Source organism: Bombina bombina, chromosome 6, assembly GCF_027579735.1.
Source record: "Bombina bombina isolate aBomBom1 chromosome 6, aBomBom1.pri, whole genome shotgun sequence".
NCBI classification, from domain to species: Eukaryota; Metazoa; Chordata; class Amphibia; order Anura; family Bombinatoridae; genus Bombina; species Bombina bombina.
This window is the reverse complement of record NC_069504.1, coordinates 1,110,212,563-1,110,233,431: the sequence shown is the minus strand read 5'-3', so window position 1 is coordinate 1,110,233,431 and position 20,869 is coordinate 1,110,212,563. Positions and strand designations below refer to the sequence as shown.

The 20,869-nt window shown below is 42.5% G+C and overlaps 1 protein-coding gene across 2 annotated transcripts in view; it reads left to right on the top strand.

Moving 5' to 3' along the window:
• PARVB (parvin beta) overlaps positions 1–20,869 on the top strand; it is a 207,399-nt gene that overhangs the window by 129,765 nt on the left and 56,765 nt on the right. For both annotated transcript variants that reach the window (XM_053719050.1, XM_053719051.1), the window contains exon 8: positions 1,636–1,655. In XM_053719050.1, coding sequence (XP_053575025.1) covers positions 1,636–1,655 — 20 coding nt within the window. The remainder of the gene's footprint in view (positions 1–1,635; positions 1,656–20,869) is intronic.

Below are 20,869 nucleotides of genomic sequence, written 5' to 3'. Positions count from 1 at the left end.
GTTTTTTGTCTTCTGTTTCATTTTTTCTCCCCTTTTAATGTCCCTCTTTCTCTCCTCACTCTCTATATTTCTCTGCAGAAGCCTTATTTACTAAAGTGATTGTAAAGTTTATTCAATTAAAGCCCAGTTTATAAAAATCATATTAAAAACAGGGGCACTGACAAACACCCTTTTTAAAAAAAATACTTACCTTTTCGTTACAGGGAAAGTAAAGTCAAAATTAGACGTTCATAATTCAGATTGAATTCTTTGTTGAAGAACATACCTAGGTAGCCTGATAGCAGCTTAGGGAGACTACACATCTTTAGCACTATCTGGCAATAGTGTCTGAAACATTGTATAACATTGCTATGAACAGAAGGCTAAAGGCACTTTTTACTCTTTAACAAAGGTTACCAAGAAAACTTTACAACATTGATCATAAAAATACATTGGAAAGTTGTTTAAAACAGTGTATCCTGTCCAATAAAGTTTCATTTTAACTGTCAATTTAAAGTCAGGTACAGAGCAGAAAGGCAGTACTGGGAGCTAGCTGAACACATCTGGTTAGCCAATAACAAGAGGCATATTTGTGTAGCCACCAATCACCTGCTAGCTGCCGGAAGTGTATTGCTGTTCCTGAACATGCCTAAGTATGCTTTTCAGCAAAGGATACAAGAGGACAAAGTAATGTCTTAAATTGCATGCTCTATCTGATCCATAAAAGTCTCACTTTAAAGGGACACTGAACCCAATTTTTTCTTTCATGATTCAGATAGAGCAGCAATTTTAAGCAACTTTCTAATTTACTCCTATTAGCAATTTTTCTTCGTTCTCTTGCTATCTTTATTTGAAAAAGGCATCTAAGCTAAAGAGCCAGCCAATTTTTGGTTCAGACTCTGTATAGCACTTGTTTATTGGTAGGTGAATTTATCCACCAATCAGCAAGAACAACCCAGGTTGATCACCAAAAATAGGCCGACATCTAAACTTACATTCTTGCTTTTCAAATAAAGATACCAAGAGAATTTGATAATAGGAGTCAATTAGAAAGTTGCTTAAAGGACCAGTCAACACATTAGATTTGCATAATCAACAAATGCAAGATAACAAGACAATGCAATAGCACTTAGTCTGAACTTCAAATGAGTAGTAGATTTTTTTATAACAAATTTCAAAGTTATGTATATTTCAACTCCCCTTGTACCATGTGATAGCAATCAGCCAATCACAAATGCATATACGTATAGTCTGTGAGTTCTTGCACATGCTCAGTAGGAGCTGGTGACTCAAAAAGTGTAAATATAAAAAGACTGTGCACTTTTTTTTAATCAAAGTAAATTGGAAAGTTGTTTAAAATTACATGCTGTATCTGAATCATGAAAATTTAATTTAACCTGAGTGTCCCTTTAAAATTGCATGCTCAATTTGAATCACGAAAGAAAAAATGTGGGTTCACTGTCCCTTTAACTGTCACTTCTTTCACCTTGCTTTAGCCATATCTAATATTGTTAGCTGCTTTTGTACTTTAGTATTTTGTGTTCTAAGGGAAATAACAGACAGATGTATTAGACTACAAGTTATTCTCTTTATAAACCTGCTGTTTGACTACATTATAAAGTGAATGGTTATCATTTTGTTTTCCCTTTTCTGTAGGTTAATGATGGGAAAGTTTGGTAAGTACAAAGTATTCCTACTGTTTTTGTTACTTTATTAACCATATAAGGGATGAACAAAAGAAAAATGTTTTACTTTCTTACTCATAAGGGTCAGGAAAGGTGCACACACAAATACACCATTGGCAGGAAATACGTTTATGTGCACAGGCAAATGCACCAGCGACTAAAAATGCACAACTTTATGTGCACACTCAAATGCACCAGAGCCTGAACATGCACAACTTTATGTGCACACTCAAATGCACCAGAGCCTGAACATGCACAACTTTATGTGCACACTCAAATGCACCAGGGCCTGAACATGCACAACTTTATGTGCACACTCAAATGCACCAGGGCCTGAACATACACAACTTTATGTACACACTCAAAAATGCACCAGAGCCTGAACATGCACAACTGTATGTGCACACTCAAAAATGCACCAGAGCCTGAACATGCACAACTGTATGTGCACACTCAAATGCACCAGAGCCTGAACATGCACAACTGTATGTGCACACTCAAATGCACAAGAGCCTGAAAATACACAACTTTATGTGCACACTCAAATGCACCAAAGCCTGAAAATACACAACTTTATGTGCACACTCAAATGCACCAGAGCCTGAACATGCACAACTTTATGTGCACACTCAAATGCACCAGAGCCTGAAAGTGCACAACTGTATGTCCACACTCAAATGCACCAGGGCCTGAACATGCACAACTTTATGTGCACACTCAAAAATGCACCGGAGTCTGAAAATGCACAACTTTATGTGCACACTCAAATGCACCAGAGCCTGAACATGCACAACTTTATGTGCACACTCAAATGCACCAGAGCCTGAAAATGCACAACTTTATGTGCACACTCAAATGCACCAGAGCCTGAAAATGCACAACTTTATGTGCACACTCAAATGCACCAGAGCCTGAAAATGCACAACTTTATGTGCACACTCAAATGCACCAGGGCCTGAACATGCACAACTTTATGTGTACACTCAAATGCACCAGGGCCTGAACATGCACAACTTTATGTGCACACTCAAAAATGCACCAGAGCATACACAACTGTATGTGCACACTCAAATGCACCAGGGCTTGAACATGCACAACTGTATGTGCACACTCAAATGCACCAGGGCCTGAAAATACACAACTGTATGTGCACACTCAAATGCACCAGAGCCTGAAAATGCACAACTGTATGTGCACACTCAAATGCACCAGGGCTTGAACATGCACAACTTTATGTGCACACTCAAATGCACCAGGGCCTGAACATGCACAACTTTATGTGCACACTCAAATGCACCACGGCCTGAACATGCACAACTTTATGTGCACACTCAAATGCACCAGAGCCTGAAAATGCACAACTTTATGTGCACACTCAAATGCACCAGAGCCTGAAAATGCACAACTTTATGTGCACACTCAAATGCACCAGAGCCTGAAAATGCACAACTTTATGTGCACACTCAAATGCACCAGAGCCTGAACATGCACAACTTTATGTGCACACTCAAATGCACCAGAGCCTGAAAATACACAACTTTATGTGCACACTCAAATGCACCAGAGCCTGAAAATGCACAACTTTATGTGCACACTCAAATGCACCAGAGCCTGAACATGCACAACTTTATGTGCACACTCAAATGCACCAGAGCCTGAAAATGCACAACTTTATGTGCACACTCAAATGCAGCAGAGCCTGAACATGCACAACTTTATGTGCACACTCAAATGCACCAGGGCCTGAACATGCACAACTTTATGTGCACACTCAAATGCACCAGAGCCTTAAAATTCACAACTTTATGTGCACACTCAAATGCACCAGAGCCTTAAAATGCACAACTTTATGTGCACACTCAAATGCACCAGGGCCTGAACATGCACAACTTTATGTGCACACTTAAATGCTCCAGAGCCTGAACATGCACAACTTTATGTGCACTCTCAAATGCACCAGAGCCTGAAAATACACAACTGTATGTGCACACTCAAATGCACCAGGGCTTGAACATGCACAACTTTATGTGCACACTCAAATGAACCAGGGCCTGAAAATACACAACTTTATGTGCACACTCAAAAATGCACCAGAGCCTGAAAATACACAACTTTATGTGCACACTCAAATGCACCAGAGCCTGAACATGTACAACTTTATGTGCACACTCAAATGCACCAGAGCCTGAAAATACATAACTTTATGTGCACACTCAAATGCACCAGAGCCTGAAAATGCACAACTTTATGTGCACACTTAAATGCACGAGAACCTGAATATGCACAACTTTATGTGCACACTCAAATGCACCAGAGCCTGAAAATGCACAACTTTATGTGCACACTCAAATGCACAACTTTATGTGCACACTCAAATGCACAACTTTATGTGCACACTCAAATGCACAACTTTATGTGCACACTCAAATGCACAACTTTATGTGCACACTCAAATGCACCAGAGCCTGAAAATGCACAACTTTATGTGCACACTTAAATGCACGAGAACCTGAATATGCACAACTTTATGTGCACACTCAAATGCACCAGGGCCTGAACATGCACAACTTTATGTGCACACTCAATTGCACCAGGGCCTGAACATGCACAACTTTATGTGCACACTCAAATGCACCAGGGCCTGAACATGCACAACTTTATGTGCACACTCAATTGCACCAGGGACTGAACATGCACAACTTTATGTGCACACTCAAATGCACCAGGGCCTGAACAGGCACAACTTTATGTGCACACTCAAATGCACCAGGGACTGAACATGCACAACTTTATGTGCACACTCAAATGCACCAGAGCCTGGAAGTGCACAACTTTATGTGCACACTGAAATGCACCAGAGTCTGAACATGCACAACTTTATGTACACTCTCAAATGCACAGGAGCCTGAACATGCACAACTTTATGTGCACACTCAAATGCACCAGGGCCTGAAAATGCACAACTGTATGTGCACACTCAAAGGCACCAGGGTCTGAAAATACACAACTTTATGTGCACACTCAAATGCACCAGGGTCTGAACATGCACAACTTTATGTGCACACTCAAATGCACAACTTTATGTGCACACTCAAATGCACCAGAACCTGAAAATGCACAACTTTATGTGCACACTCAAATGTACCAGAGCCTGAACATGCAAAACTTTATGTGCACACTCAAATGCACCACGGCCTGAACATGCACAACTTTATGTGCACACTCAAATGTACCAGGGCCTGAAAATACACAACTTTATGTGCACACTCAAATGCACCAGAGCCTGAACATGCACAACTTTATGTGCACACTCAAATGCACCAGAGCCTGAACATGCACAACTTTATGTGCACACTCAAATGCACCAGAGCCTGAACATGCACAACTTTATGTGCACACTCAAATGCACCAGAGCCTGAACATGCACAACTTTATGTGCACACTCAAATGCACCAGAGCCTGAAAATACACAACTTTATGTGCACACTCAAATGCACCAGAACCTGAAAATGCACAACTTTATGTGCACACTCAAATGTACCAGAGCCTGAACATGCAAAACTTTATGTGCACACTCAAATGCACCACGGCCTGAACATGCACAACTTTATGTGCACACTCAAATGTACCAGGGCCTGAAAATACACAACTTTATGTGCACACTCAAATGCACCAGGGCCTGAACATGCACAACTTTATGTGCACACTCAAAAATGCACCGGAGCCTGAAAATGCACAACTTTATGTGCACACTCAAAAATGCACCGGAGCCTGAAAATGCACAACTTTATGTGCACACTCAAATGCACCAGAGCCTGAAAATACACAACTTTATGTGCACACTCAAATGCACCAGGGCCTGAAAATACACAACTTTATGTGCACACTCAAATGCACCAGGGCCTGAACATGCACAACTTTATGTGCACACTCAAATGCACCAGGGCCTGAACATGCACAACTTTATGTGCACACTCAAATGCACCAGAGCCTGGAAATACACAACTTTATGTGCACACTCAAATGCACCAGAGCCTGAACATGCACAAGTTTATGTGCACACTCAAATGCACCAGAGCCTGAAAATACACAACTTTATGTGCACACTCAAATGCACCAGAGCCTGAACATGCACAACTTGATGTGTACACTCAAATGTACCAGAGCCTGAACATGCACAACTTTATGTGCACACTCAAATGCACAACTTTATGTGCACACTCAAATGCACAACTTTATGTGCACACTCAAATGCACAACTTTATGTGCACACTCAAATGCACAACTTTATGTGCACACTCAAATGCACAACTTTATGTGCACACTCAAATGCACAACTTTATGTGCACACTCAAATGCACAACTTTATGTGCACACTCAAATGCACCAGGGCCTGAACAGGCACAACTTAATGTGCACACTCAAATGCACCAGAGCCTGGAAGTGCACAACTTTATGTGCACACTGAAATGCACCAGAGTCTGAACATGCACAACTTTATGTACACTCTCAAATGCACAGGAGCCTGAACATGCACAACTTTATGTGCACACTCAAATGCACCAGGGCCTGAAAATGCACAACTGTATGTGCACACTCAAAGGCACCAGGGTCTGAAAATACACAACTTTATGTGCACACTCAAATGCACCAGGGTCTGAACATGCACAACTTTATGTGCACACTCAAATGTACCAGGGCCTGAAAATACACAACTGTATGTGCACACTCAAATGCACCAGAGCCTGAACATGTACAACTTTATGTGCACACTCAAATGCACCAGAGCCTGAACATGCACAACTTTATGTGCACACTCAAATGCACCAGAGCCTGAACATGCACAACTTTATGTGCACACTCAAATGCACCAGAGCCTGAAAATACACAACTTTATGTGCACACTCAAATGCACCAGAACCTGAAAATGCACAACTTTATGTGCACACTCAAATGTACCAGAGCCTGAACATGCAAAACTTTATGTGCACACTCAAATGCACCAGGGCCTGAACATGCACAACTTTATGTGCACACTCAAAAATGCACCGGAGCCTGAAAATGCACAACTTTATGTGCACACTCAAAAATGCACCGGAGCCTGAAAATGCACAACTTTATGTGCACACTCAAATGCACCAGAGCCTGAAAATACACAACTTTATGTGCACACTCAAATGCACCAGAGCCTGAACATGCACAACTTTATGTGCACACTCAAATGCACCAGGGCCTGAACAGGCACAACTTAATGTGCACACTCAAATGCACCAGAGCCTGGAAGTGCACAACTTTATGTGCACACTGAAATGCACCAGAGTCTGAACATGCACAACTTTATGTACACTCTCAAATGCACAGGAGCCTGAACATGCACAACTTTATGTGCACACTCAAATGCACCAGGGCCTGAAAATGCACAACTGTATGTGCACACTCAAAGGCACCAGGGTCTGAAAATACACAACTTTATGTGCACACTCAAATGCACCAGGGTCTGAACATGCACAACTTTATGTGCACACTCAAATGTACCAGGGCCTGAAAATACACAACTGTATGTGCACACTCAAATGCACCAGAGCCTGAACATGTACAACTTTATGTGCACACTCAAATGCACCAGAGCCTGAACATGCACAACTTTATGTGCACACTCAAATGCACCAGAGCCTGAACATGCACAACTTTATGTGCACACTCAAATGCACCAGAGCCTGAAAATACACAACTTTATGTGCACACTCAAATGCACCAGAACCTGAAAATGCACAACTTTATGTGCACACTCAAATGTACCAGAGCCTGAACATGCAAAACTTTATGTGCACACTCAAATGCACCAGGGCCTGAACATGCACAACTTTATGTGCACACTCAAAAATGCACCGGAGCCTGAAAATGCACAACTTTATGTGCACACTCAAAAATGCACCGGAGCCTGAAAATGCACAACTTTATGTGCACACTCAAATGCACCAGAGCCTGAAAATACACAACTTTATGTGCACACTCAAATGCACCAGAGCCTGAACATGCACAACTTGATGTGTACACTCAAATGTACCAGAGCCTGAACATGCACAACTTTATGTGCACACTCAAATGCACAACTTTATGTGCACACTCAAATGCACAACTTTATATGCACACTCAAATGCACCAGAGCCTGAAAATGCACAACTTTATGTGCACACTTAAATGCATGAGAACCTGAATATGCACAACTTTATGTGCACACTCAAATGCACCAGGGCCTGAACATGCACAACTTTATGTGCACACTCAATTGCACCAGGGCCTGAACATGCACAACTTTATGTGCACACTCAAATGCACCAGGGCCTGAACATGCACAACTTTATGTGCACACTCAATTGCACCAGGGCCTGAACATGCACAACTTTATGTGCACACTCAAATGCACCAGGGCCTGAACAGGCACAACTTTATGTGCACACTCAAATGCACCAGGGCCTGAACAGGCACAACTTTATGTGCACACTCAAATGTAGCAGAACCTGAAAATGCACAACTGTTTGTGCACACTCAAAGGCACCAGGGTCTGAAAATACACAACTTTATGTGCACACTCAAATGCACCAGGGTCTGAACATGCACAACTTTATGTGCACACTCAAATGCACCAGAGCCTGAAAATGCACAACTTTATGTGCACACTCAAATGCACCAGAGCCTGAAAATGCACAACTTTATGTGCACACTCAAATGCACAACTTTATGTGCACCCTCAAATGCACCAGGGCCTGAACATGCGCAACTTTATGTGCACACTCAAATGCACCAGAACCTGAACATGCACAACTTTATGTGCACACTCAAATGCACCAGGGTCTGCATGGACATACCTGTTCTATTAAATGTGCGAAGGACAGGGAAATCTGACCTCTATAGTTGGTTGAACACCTCATACAAGACATAAATATCAGTGGAAATATATTATCAGAGGTGGCAACATTAATGATATGACACAATGTGAGATGTGTGGTTAATTCACCTGTCAGGTCTGTCTACAGCACTGAACTTAATATGCAGGAAGGTTAGAATTGTTCTGTCATATGATGCTGTGTCCATAAACAGTACCTCTAATACATCATCACGGATACTAATCCCCCTTCACCTTAGTATTTGTCATTTGATACAAGCCTCCTGCAAACACACACTGCTACCTGTCTAGTACATCATTATCATCACTGATACTAATCCCCCTTCACCTTAGTATTTGTCATTTGATACAAGCCTCCTGCAAACACACACTGCTACCTGTCTAGTACATCATTATCATCACGGATACTAATCCCCCTTCACCTTAGTATTTGTCATTTGATACAAGCCTCCTGCAAGCACACACTGCTAACAGTCTAGTACCAGCCGTGTGCTTTTGTCATAAAATAAAAGTGCACAAATCTGCACTGACCTTGCAGGAGAAAACACTACACTACAGGTATTGCCTTGGAAGCAAGAAATAACCAAAATAACAAACATCAACAAGAATTATACAAGAGACTATAACTAAAAATGTGATTCATGAATTCAAATGTAACCAGCAGAGAAATGCTACTCAGCCTCTTTAACTGTGCACAAAAATAAAATTCTAAAATGCTCCAGAATGATTTGGTATTCCAGGTTCCACTATGTAAAATGCTGCAGGGAGGTTATGGAATGTTGCGATCGCCCATTCATCTCGGTTTCTTGCCAACAGCACATTGCGGAGTACATTAACTGTGGTTCAGCATATTGAGGCTATAGATGTTATATCTGACATAACTTTCTGGTTTTAATGCAATTACTTTTTATTTATGTGGCAAGAGCACCGCTGCTCAAAGGCACTGGGCTGGGTGTGTAACAATTCATTCAGAACTGACCGGGAATCCACACCAGTGGTAAGGGGGGGGTGCATAGCTGTAACGGATGAACACTCCATGAAATCCCAAAGTACAGTATTCAGCAGCAATAGCAAGTCTGATATGTTAAACATTCACTTTCTTTTAGAGCAGACTATAAACATTTACATATGCAACCGAGGGGGGACTCTGACGCGTTTTGCTCCATTAAAGGCGGTTGGTCATAGATAGAATACAAACATCATCAATCACTATTTCCAATTATGTTAGAACCAATCAAATGAGCGAGCACTCTAAACCAATCAGCGCTAACCTCACAAGCGCTGAGTGCAACACCCGGCTCACTATCTTTAAAATAGTTCTACGTTTCTGTTTAGAGAAACTGAAATTAAAAAACAATATACATATATTTCTCTTGTTAAGTGTATCCAGTCCACGGATCATCCATTACTTGTGGGATATTCTCCTTCCCAACAGAAAGTTGCAAGAGGATCACCCACAGCAGAGCTGCTATATAGCTCCTCTCCTCACTGCCATATCCAGTCATTCTCTTGCAACTGTCAACTAAGATGGAGGTCGTAAGAGGACTGTGGTGTTTTATACTTAGTTTATTTCTTCAATCAAAAGTTTGTTATTTTTAAATGGTACCGGAGTGTACTGTTTATCTCAGGCAGTATTTAGAAGAAGAATCTGCCTGCGTTTTCTATGATCTTAGCAGAAGTAACTAAGATCCTTTGCTGTTCTCACATATTCTGAGGAGTGAGGTAACTTCAGAGGGGGAATAGCGTGCAGATTTCTCCTGTTAAGTGTAGTCAGTCCACGGGTCATCATTACTTCTGGGATATTAACCCCTCCCCAACAGGAAGTGCAAGAGGATCACCCAAGCAGAGCTGCCATATAGCTCCTCCCCTCTACGTCACACCCAGTCATTCTCTTGCACCCAACTAATAGATAGGATGTGTGAGAGGACTGTGGTGATTATACTTAGTTTTTTATCTTCAATCAAAAGTTTGTTATTTTAAAACAGCACCGGAGTGTGTTGTTCCTTCTCAGGTAGAATTTGAAGAAGAATCTACCTGAGTTTTTGGATGATTTTAGCCGGCGTAGCTAAGATTCATTTTGCTGTTCTCGGCCATTCTGAGGAGTGAGGTAAACTTCAGATCAGGGGACAGCGGGCAGGTTCACCTGCAAAGAGGTATGTTGCAGTATATTATTTTCTGAGGAATGGAATTGACTAAGAAAATACTGCCAATACCGATATAATGTAAGTTCAGCCTTAAATGCAGTAGTAGCAACTGGTATCAGGCTGTTATGTATATATATATGTAAACTTCAGTATTCTGGGGAATGGCACTTCTCTGGGTAATACTATATGCATATAATTTTTAGCCTAACTTGCAGTGGGAACGTCTAGCAACAGGCTGTTTAATGACATTTCATGTTATTTGATTTTAAACGTTTTTGCTGGCATACTAAATTGTTTAATTATCTGAGGTACTGGGTGAAAAATTGTTTTGGGCACTGTTTTTCCACTTGGCTGTCGTTTATTTTAATTTAAGACAGTTTACTGAACTTCCCTCACTGCTGTGTGTGAGGGGGAGGGGCCTATTTTGGCGCTTTTGCTACGCATCAAAAATTCAGTCAAAAGTCTGTTTCTCTCCCTGCATGATCCGGATCGTCTCTACAGAGCTCAAGGGTCTTCAAAAATTATTTTGAGGGAGGTAATCACTCACAGCAGACCTGTGAGATTGTGCTTTGACTGTGATAAAAAACGTTTATATTTTGTACATTTTTTTCTGCTATTTAAGGGTTAGTTATCCATTACTAATGGGGGCAATCCTTTGCTAAATTTATGCATTTACCGGGAAAAATTTGGTTTTTATAATTTCTCCGGTTCATTGTTATTCAACTGTCATAATTTTTTTCTGTGCTTCTTAAAGGCACAGTGCGTTTTCCATATTACTGGTAATTTGAGTGAAAAGTATTTCCAAGCTTGCTAGTTTCATTGCTAGTTTGTTAAACATGTCTGACTCAGAGGAATATCTCTGTGCTATATGTGCAAAAGCCAAGGTGGAGCCCAATAGAAATTTATGTACTAATTGCATTGATGCTACTTTAAATAAAAGTCAATCTGTACAAATTGAACATCATTCACCAAACAACGAGGGGGAAGTTATGCCGACTAACTTGCCTCACGTGTCAGTACCTGCATCTCCCGCTCGGGAGGTGCGTGATATTGTAACGCCGAGTACTTCAGGGCGGCCATTACAAATCACACTACAGGACATGGCTAATGTTATGACTGAAGTTTTGTCTAAATTACCAGAACTTAGAGGTAAGCGAGATCACTCTGGGGTGAGAACAGAGTGCGCTGATAATATTAGGGCCATGTCAGATACTGCGTCACAATTTGCAGAACATGAGGACGGAGAGCTTCATTCTGCGGGTGACGGATCTGATCCAAATAAACTGGATTCAGACATTTCAAATTTTAAGTTTAAGCTGGAAAACCTCCGTGTATTACTAGGGGAGGTGTTAGCGGCTCTGAATGATTGTAACACAGTTGCAATACCAGAGAAAATTTGTAGGTTGGATAAATATTTTGCGGTACCGTCGAGTACTGACGTTTTTCCAATACCTAAGAGACTTACTGAAATTGTTACTAAGGAGTGGGATAGACCCGGTGTGCCTTTCTCACCCCCTCCTATATTCAGAAAGATGTTTCCTATAGACGCCACCACACGGGACTTATGGCAAACGGTCCCTAAGGTGAAGGGAGCAGTTTCTACTTTAGCTAAGCGTACCACTATCCCGGTGGAGGATAGCTGTGCCTTTTCAGATCCAATGGATAAAAAGTTAGAGGGTTACCTTAAGAAAATGTTTGTTCAACAAGGTTTTATATTGCAACCCCTTGCATGCATTGCGCCTGTCACGGCTGCAGCAGCATTTTGGTTTGAGTCTCTGGAAGAGACTCTTGACTCAGCTCCATTAGATGAGATTACACACAAGCTTAAAACCCTTAAGCTAGCTAATTCATTTATTTCTGATGCCGTAGTACATTTAACTAAACTTACGGCTAAGAATTCCGGATTCGCCATTCAGGCGCGCAGAGCGCTGTGGCTAAAATCCTGGTCAGCTGATGTTACTTCTAAATCTAAATTACTTAACATACCTTTCAAAGGGCAGACCTTATTCGAGCCCGGTTTGAAAGAAATTATCGCTGACATTACAGGAGGTAAAGGCCATGCCCTGCCTCAAGACAGAGCCAAACCTAGGGCTAGACAGTCTAATTTTCGTGCCTTTCGTAACTTCAAGGCAGGAGCAGCATCAACTTCCTCTGCACCAAAACAGGAAGGAGCTGTTGCTCGCTACAGACAAGGCTGGAAACCTAACCAGTCCTGGAACAAGGGCAAGCAGGCCAGAAAACCTGCTGCTGCCCCTAAGACAGCATGAAGTGAGGGCCCCCGATCCGGGAACGGATCTAGTGGGGGGCAGACTTTCTCTCTTCGCCCAGGCTTGGGCAAGAGATGTCCAGGATCCCTGGGCGTTAGAGATCATATCTCAGGGATATCTTCTGGACTTCAAAGCCTCTCCCCCAAAAGGGAGATTTCATCTTTCAAGGTTGTCAACAAACCAGATAAAGAAAGAGGCGTTTCTACGCTGTGTACAAGATCTTTTACTAATGGGAGTGATCCTTCCGGTTCCGCGGTCGGAACACGGACAAGGGTTTTACTCAAATCTGTTTGTGGTTCCCAAGAAAGAAGGAACCTTCAGACCAATCTTGGATTTAAAGATTCTAAACAAATTCCTAAGAGTTCCATCGTTCAAAATGGAAACTATTCGGACAATCTTACCCATGATCCAAAAGGGTCAGTACATGACCACAGTGGATTTAAAGGATGCCTACCTTCATATACCGATTCAAAAGGTTCTGGGCTCTCTTCTGGCGGTACTAAGACCGCGAGGAATTTCGGTGGCTCCGTACCTAGACGACATTCTGATACAAGCGTCAAGCTTTCAAACTGCCAAGTCTCATACAGAGTTAGTACTGGCATTTCTAAGGTCGCATGGGTGGAAGGTGAACGAAGAGAAGAGTTCTCTCTTACCACTCACAAGAGTTCCCTTCTTGGGGACTCTTATAGATTCTGTAGAAATGAAGATTTACCTGACAGAAGACAGGTTAACAAAGCTTCAAAATGCTTGCCGTGTCCTTCATTCCATTCAACACCCGTCAGTGGCTCAATGCATGGAGGTAATCGGCTTAATGGTAGCGGCAATGGACATAGTACCCTTTGCACGCCTACATCTCAGACCGCTGCAATTGTGCATGCTAAGTCAGTGGAATGGGGATTACTCAGATTTGTCCCCTACTCTGAATCTGGATCAAGAGACCAGAAATTCTCTTCTATGGTGGCTTTCTCGGCCACATCTGTCCAGGGGAATGCCATTCAGCAGACCAGATTGGACAATTGTAACAACAGACGCCAGCCTACTAGGTTGGGGCGCTGTCTGGAATTCCCTGAAGGCTCAGGGATCATGGACTCAGGAGGAGAGTCTCCTTCCAATAAACATTCTGGAATTGAGAGCGGTTCTCAATGCCCTTCTGGCTTGGCCTCAGTTAACAACTCGGGGGTTCATCAGGTTTCAGTCGGACAACATCACGACTGTAGCTTACATCAACCATCAAGGAGGGACAAGAAGCTCCCTAGCGATGATGGAAGTATCAAAGATAATTCGCTGGGCAGAGTCTCACTCTTGCCACCTGTCAGCGATCCACATTCCTGGAGTGGAGAACTGGGAGGCGGATTTCCTAAGTCGTCAGACTTTTCATCCGGGGGAGTGGGAACTTCATCCGGAGGTCTTTGCCCAAATACTTCGACTTTGGGGCAAACCAGAGATAGATCTCATGGCGTCTCGCCAGAACGCCAAGCTTCCTTGTTACGGGTCCAGGTCCAGGGACCCGGGAGCAGTCCTGGTAGATGCTTTGACAGCACCTTGGACCTTCGGGATGGCCTATGTGTTTCCACCCTTCCCGATACTTCCTCGATTGATTGCCAGGATCAAACAGGAAAGAGCATCGGTAATTCTAATAGCGCCTGCGTGGCCACGCAGGACCTGGTATGCAGATCTAGTGGACATGTCATCCTGTCCACCTTGGTCTCTGCCTCTGAGACAGGACCTTCTAATTCAGGGTCCTTTCAAACATCAAAATCTAATTTCTCTGAAGCTGACTGCTTGGAAATTGAACGCTTGATTTTATCAAAGCGTGGTTTTTCGGAGTCAGTTATTGATACCTTAATACAGGCTAGGAAACCTGTTACCAGAAAGATTTACCATAAAATATGGCGTAAATACTTACATTGGTGCGAATCCAAGAGTTACTCATGGAGTAAGGTTAGTATTCCTAGGATATTGTCTTTTCTACAAGAGGGTTTAGAAAAGGGTTTATCTGCTAGTTCCTTAAAGGGACAGATCTCAGCTCTGTCCATTCTTTTACACAAACGTCTGTCAGAAGTTCCAGACGTTCAGGCTTTTTGCCAGGCTTTGGCCAGGATTAAGCCTGTGTTTAAAACTGTTGCTCCACCATGGAGCTTAAATTTAGTTCTTAACGTTTTACAGGGTGTTCCGTTTGAACCCCTTCATTCCATTGATATCAAGTTGTTATCTTGGAAAGTTCTGTTTTTAATGGCTATTTCCTCGGCTCGTAGAGTCTCTGAGTTATCAGCCTTACATTGTGATTCTCCGTATCTGATTTTTCATTCAGATAAGGTAGTTCTGTGTACTAAACCTGGGTTCTTACCTAAGGTTGTCACTAACAAGAATATCAATCAAGAGATTGTTGTGCCATCATTGTGTCCTAATCCTTCTTCAAAGAAGGAACGACTTCTGCACAATCTAGATGTAGTCCGTGCCCTGAAATTTTATTTACAGGCAACTAAAGATTTTCGCCAAACTTCTTCCCTGTTTGTCGTTTATTCTGGACAGAGGAGAGGTCAAAAAGCTTCTGCTACCTCTCTCTCTTTTTGGCTTCATAGCATAATACGTTTAGCCTATTAGACTGCTGGACAGCAGCCTCCTGAAAGAATTACAGCTCATTCCACCAGAGCTGTGGCTTCCACTTGGGCCTTTAAGAACGAGGCCTCTGTTGAACAGATTTGCAAGGCTGCAACTTGGTCTTCTCTTCATACTTTTTCCAAATTTTACAAATTTGACACTTTTGCTTCTTCGGAGGCTGTTTTTGGGAGAAAGGTTCTTCAGGCAGTGGTCCCTTCCATATAAAGATCCTGCCTGTCCCTCCCGTCATCCGTGTACTTTAGCTTTGGTATTGGTATCCCAGAAGTAATGATGACCCGTGGACTGACTACACTTAACAGGAGAAAACATAATTTATGCTTACCTGATAAATTCCTTTCTCCTGTAGTGTAGTCAGTCCACGGCCCGCCCTGTTTTTTATGGCAGGTCTAAATTTTTAAATTATACTCCAGTCACCACTGCACCCTATAGTTTCTCCTTTCTCGTTTGGTTCTCGGTCGAATGACTGGGTGTGACGTAGAGGGGAGGAGCTATATGGCAGCTCTGCTTGGGTGATCCTCTTGCACTTCCTGTTGGGGAGGGGTTAATATCCCAGAAGTAATGATGACCCGTGGACTGACTACACTACAGGAGAAAGGAATTTATCAGGTAAGCATAAATTATGTTTTTCCTGCAATAAGGTATGTGCAGTTAAAATATTTTTCTAGGGATGGAATTTGCTAGAAAATGCTGCTGATACCGAAGTAATGTAAGTAAAGCCTTAAATGCAGTGATAGCGACTGGTATCAGGCTTTTTAATAGAGATACATACTCTTATAAAAGTGTATTTTAAAACGTTTGCTGGCATGTTTAATCGTTTTTTACATATGTTTGGTGATAAAACTTATTGGGGCCTAGTTTTTTCCATATGGCTGGCTTGAATTTTGCCTAGAAACAGTTCCCTGAGGATTCCCACGGTTGTAATATGAGTGGGAGGGGCCTATTTTGGCGTTTTTTTGCACAGCAAAAATTACAGACACAGACATGATCCAGGACTTCTCTGAAGGGCTCAAAAGGCTTCAAAAGTCGTATTGAGGGAGGTAAAAAGCCACAGTAGAGCTGTGGCAGTTGTTGAGACTGTTTAACCCCTTAACGACCAAGGACGTACGCCACACGTCCTCAAAAAAAATACAGTTAATGACCGAGGACGTATGGCGTACGTCCTTGGTCTGGAAAGCAGCTGGAAGCGATCCTGCTCGCTTCCAGCTGCTTTCCGGTTATTGCAGTGATGCCTCGATATCGAGGCATCCTGCAATAACCCCCCTTGGCCATTCGATGCAGAGAGAGCCACTCTGTGGCCCTCTCTGCACCGGACATCGGTGGCCGGTATCGTTGGTGGGTGGGAGCAGGTCTGGGAGGCGGGTGGGCGGCCATCGGTGTGCCGGATGAAGGAGAGGGGGGCGGGACAGGCGGCGGCGCGCACGGGAGCGCGCACGTGCACAGGGGGCGGCGGGCAGGCGCGTGCACGGGGTGGGAGCGGGAGGGAACCGTTACACTGCAGAAAAAAAAAAGTTAAGAAAAGTTAAGAAAAAACATTTAACAAAATATATGATGATCTAAGGGTTGGAAGGGGTGGGGGGGGGAGCTACACTACAGAAAAGGGCTATGAAAAAACCAATAAACATACTTTTGTTACTAAACTGGGTACTGGCAGACAGCTGCCAGTACCCAAGATGGCGCCCATTAAGGCAGAGGGGGTGGGTTAGAAAGCTGTTTGGTGGGGGATCAGTGAGGTTGGGGGCTAAGGGGGGATCCTACACAGCAGCATATGTAAATATGCCAAAAAAAAAAAAAGCCCAAATATAGCTTTTATTTTAGTACTGGCAGAGTTTCTGCCAGTACTTAAGATGGCGGGGACAATTGTGGGGTGGGGGAGGGAAGAGAGCTGTTTGGGAGGGATCAGGGGGTCTGATGTTTTAGGTGGAAGGCTGAGCTCTAAACTAAAGCTAAAATTAACCCTGCAAGCTCCCTACAAGCTACATAATTAACCCCATCACTGCTAGCCATAATACACGTGTGATGCGCAGCGGCATTTGGCGGCCTTCTGATTACCACAAAGCAACGCCAAAGCCATATATGTCTGCTATTTCTGAATAAAGGGGATCCCAGAGAAGCATTTACAACCATTTGTGCCATAATTGCACAAGCTGTTTGTAAATGATTTCAGTGAGAAACCTAAAATTGTGAAAAATGTAACGTTTTTTTTAATTTGATCGCATTTGGCGGTGAAATGGTGGCATGAAATATACCAAAATGGGCCTAGATCAATACTTGGGTTGTCTACTACACTATACTAAAGCTAAAATTGCCCCTAAAAGCTCCCTACATGCTCCCTAATTAACCCCTTCACTGCTGGGCATAATCCACGTGTAGTGCGCAGTGGCATTTAGCAGCCTTCTAATTACCAAAAAGCAACGCCAAAGCCATATATGTCTGCTATTTCTGAACAAAGGGGATCCCAGAGATTAATTTAAAATAATTTAAGCCATAATTGCACAAGCTGTTTGTAAATAATTTCAGTGAGAAACCAAAAGTTTGTTAAAAAATTAGTGAAAAAGTGAACATTTTTTTGTATTTAATCGCATTTGGCGGTGAAATGGTGGCATGAAATATACCAAAATGGGCCTAGATCAATACTTTGGGATGTCTACTAAAAAAAAATATATACATGTCAATGGATATTCAGAGATTCCTGAAAGATATTAGTGTTCTAATGTAACTAGCGCTAATTTTGAAAAATAATGGTTTGGAAATAGCAAAGTGCTACTTGTATTTATGGCACTATAACTTATAAAAAAAAGCAAAGAAGATGTAAACATTGGGTATTTCTAAACTCAGGACAAAATTTAGAAACTATTTAGCATGGGTGTTTTTTGGTGGTTGTAGATGTGTAACAGATTTTGGGGGTCAAAGTTAGAAAAAGTGTGTGTATTTCAATTTTTTCCTCATATTTTATAATTTTTTTATAGTAAATTATAAGATATGATGAAAATAATGGTATTTTTAGAAAGTCCATTTAATGGCGAGAAAAACGGTATATAATATGTGTGGGTACAGTAAAAGAGTAAGAGGAAAATTACAGCTAAACACAAACACCGCAGAAATGTAAAAATAGCCTTGGTCCCAAACGGACAAAAAATGGAAAAGTGCTGTGGTCATTAAGGGGTTAAAAACGTTTTTGTCATTTGTTATTCCGTTTTTGGTATTAAGGGGTTAATCATCCATTTGCAAGTGGGTGCAATGCTCTGCTAACTTATACACTGTAAAAATTTTGTTAGTGTAACTGCATTTTTTCACTGTTATTTCAAAATTTGGGAAAATTTGTGTTTCTTAAAGGCGCAGTAACGTTTTTTTATATTGCTTGTAAACTTGTTTTAAAGTGTTTTCCAAGCTTGCTAGTCTCATTGCTAGTCTGTTTAAACATGTCTGACACAGAGGAACCTACTTGTTCATTATGTTTGAAAGCCATGGTGGAGCCCCATAGGAGAATGTGTACTAAATGTATTGATTTCACCTTAAACAGTAAAGATCAGTCTTTATCTATAAAAGAATTATCACCAGAGGGTTCTGTCGAGGGGGAAGTTATGCCAACTAACTCTCCCCACGTGTCAGACCCTTCGCCTCCTGCTCAGGGGACGCACGCTAATATGGTGCCAATTACATCAGGGACGCCCATAGTGATTACCTTGCAGGACATGGCGGCAATCATGAATAATACCCTGTCAGAGGTATTATCTAGATTGCCTGAATTAAGAGGCAAGTGCGATAGCTCTGACGTTAGGAGAGATACAGAGCGCACAAATGCTGTTAGAGCCATGTCTGATACTGCGACACAGTATGCAGAACATGAGGACGGAGAGCTTCAGTCTGTGGGTGACATCTCTGACTCGGGGAAACCTGATTCAGAGATTTCTAATTTTAAATTTAAGCTTGAGAACCTCCGTGTATTGCTTGGGGAGGTATTAGCTGCTCTGAATGACTGTAACACAGTTGCAATTCCAGAGAAATTGTGTAGGCTGGATAGATACTATGCGGTGCTGGTGTGTACTGACGTTTTTCCTATACCTAAAAGGCTTACAGAAATTATTAGCAAGGAGTGGGATAGACCCGGTGTGCCCTTTTCTCCACCTCCTATATTTAGAAAAATGTTTCCAATAGATGCCACTACACGGGACTTATGGCAGACGGTCCCTAAGGTGGAGGGAGCAGTTTCTACTTTAGCAAAGCGTACCACTATCCCGGTTGAGGACAGTTGTGCTTTTTCAGATCCAATGGATAAAAAATTGGAGGGTTACCTTAAGAAAATGTTTTATTTTACAGCCCTTTGCATGCATTGCGCCTGTCACTGCTGCTGCGGCATTCTGGTTTGAGGTCCTGGAAGAGGCCATCCAGACAGCTCCACTGAATGAAATTGACAAGCTTAGAACGCTTAAGCTAGCTAACTCATTTGTTTCTGATGCCATTGTTCATTTGACTAAACTAACGGCTAAGAATTCCGGATTCGCCATCCAGGCGCGTAGGGTGCTATGGCTTAAATCCTGGTCAGCTGACGTGACTTCAAAGTCTAAATTACTCAACATTCCTTTCAAGGGGCAGACCTTATTCGGGCCTGGCTTGAAGGAAATTATTGCTGACATTACTGGAGGCAAGGGTCATAACCTTCCCCAGGACAGGGCCATATCAAAGGCCAAACAGTCTAATTTTCGTGCCTTTCGAAATTTCAAGGCAGGAGCAGCATCAACTTCCTCCGCTTCAAAACAAGAGGGAACTGTTGCTCATTCCAGACAGGCCTGGAAACCTAACCAGTCCTGGAACAAGGGCAAGCAGGCCAGAAAGCCTGCTGCTGCCCCCAAGACAGCATGAAGGAACGGCCCCCTATCCGGAAACAGATCTAGTGGGGGGCAGACTTTCTCTCTTCGCCCAGGCTTGGGCAAGAGATGTTCAGGATCCCTGGGCGTTGGAGATCATATCTCAGGGATATCTTCTGGACTTCAAAGCTTCTCCTCCACAAGGGAGATTTCATCTTTCAAGGTTATCAGCAAACCAGATAAAGAAAGAGGCATTCCTAAGCTGTGTGCAAGACCTCCTAGTAATGGGAGTGATCCATCCAGTTCCGCGGACGGAACAAGGACAGGGATTTTATTCAAATCTGTTTGTGGTTCCCAAGAAAGAGGGAACCTTCAGACCAATCTTGGATCTAAAGATCTTAAACAAATTCCTCAGAGTTCCATCATTCAAAATGGAAACTATTCGGACCATCCTACCCAT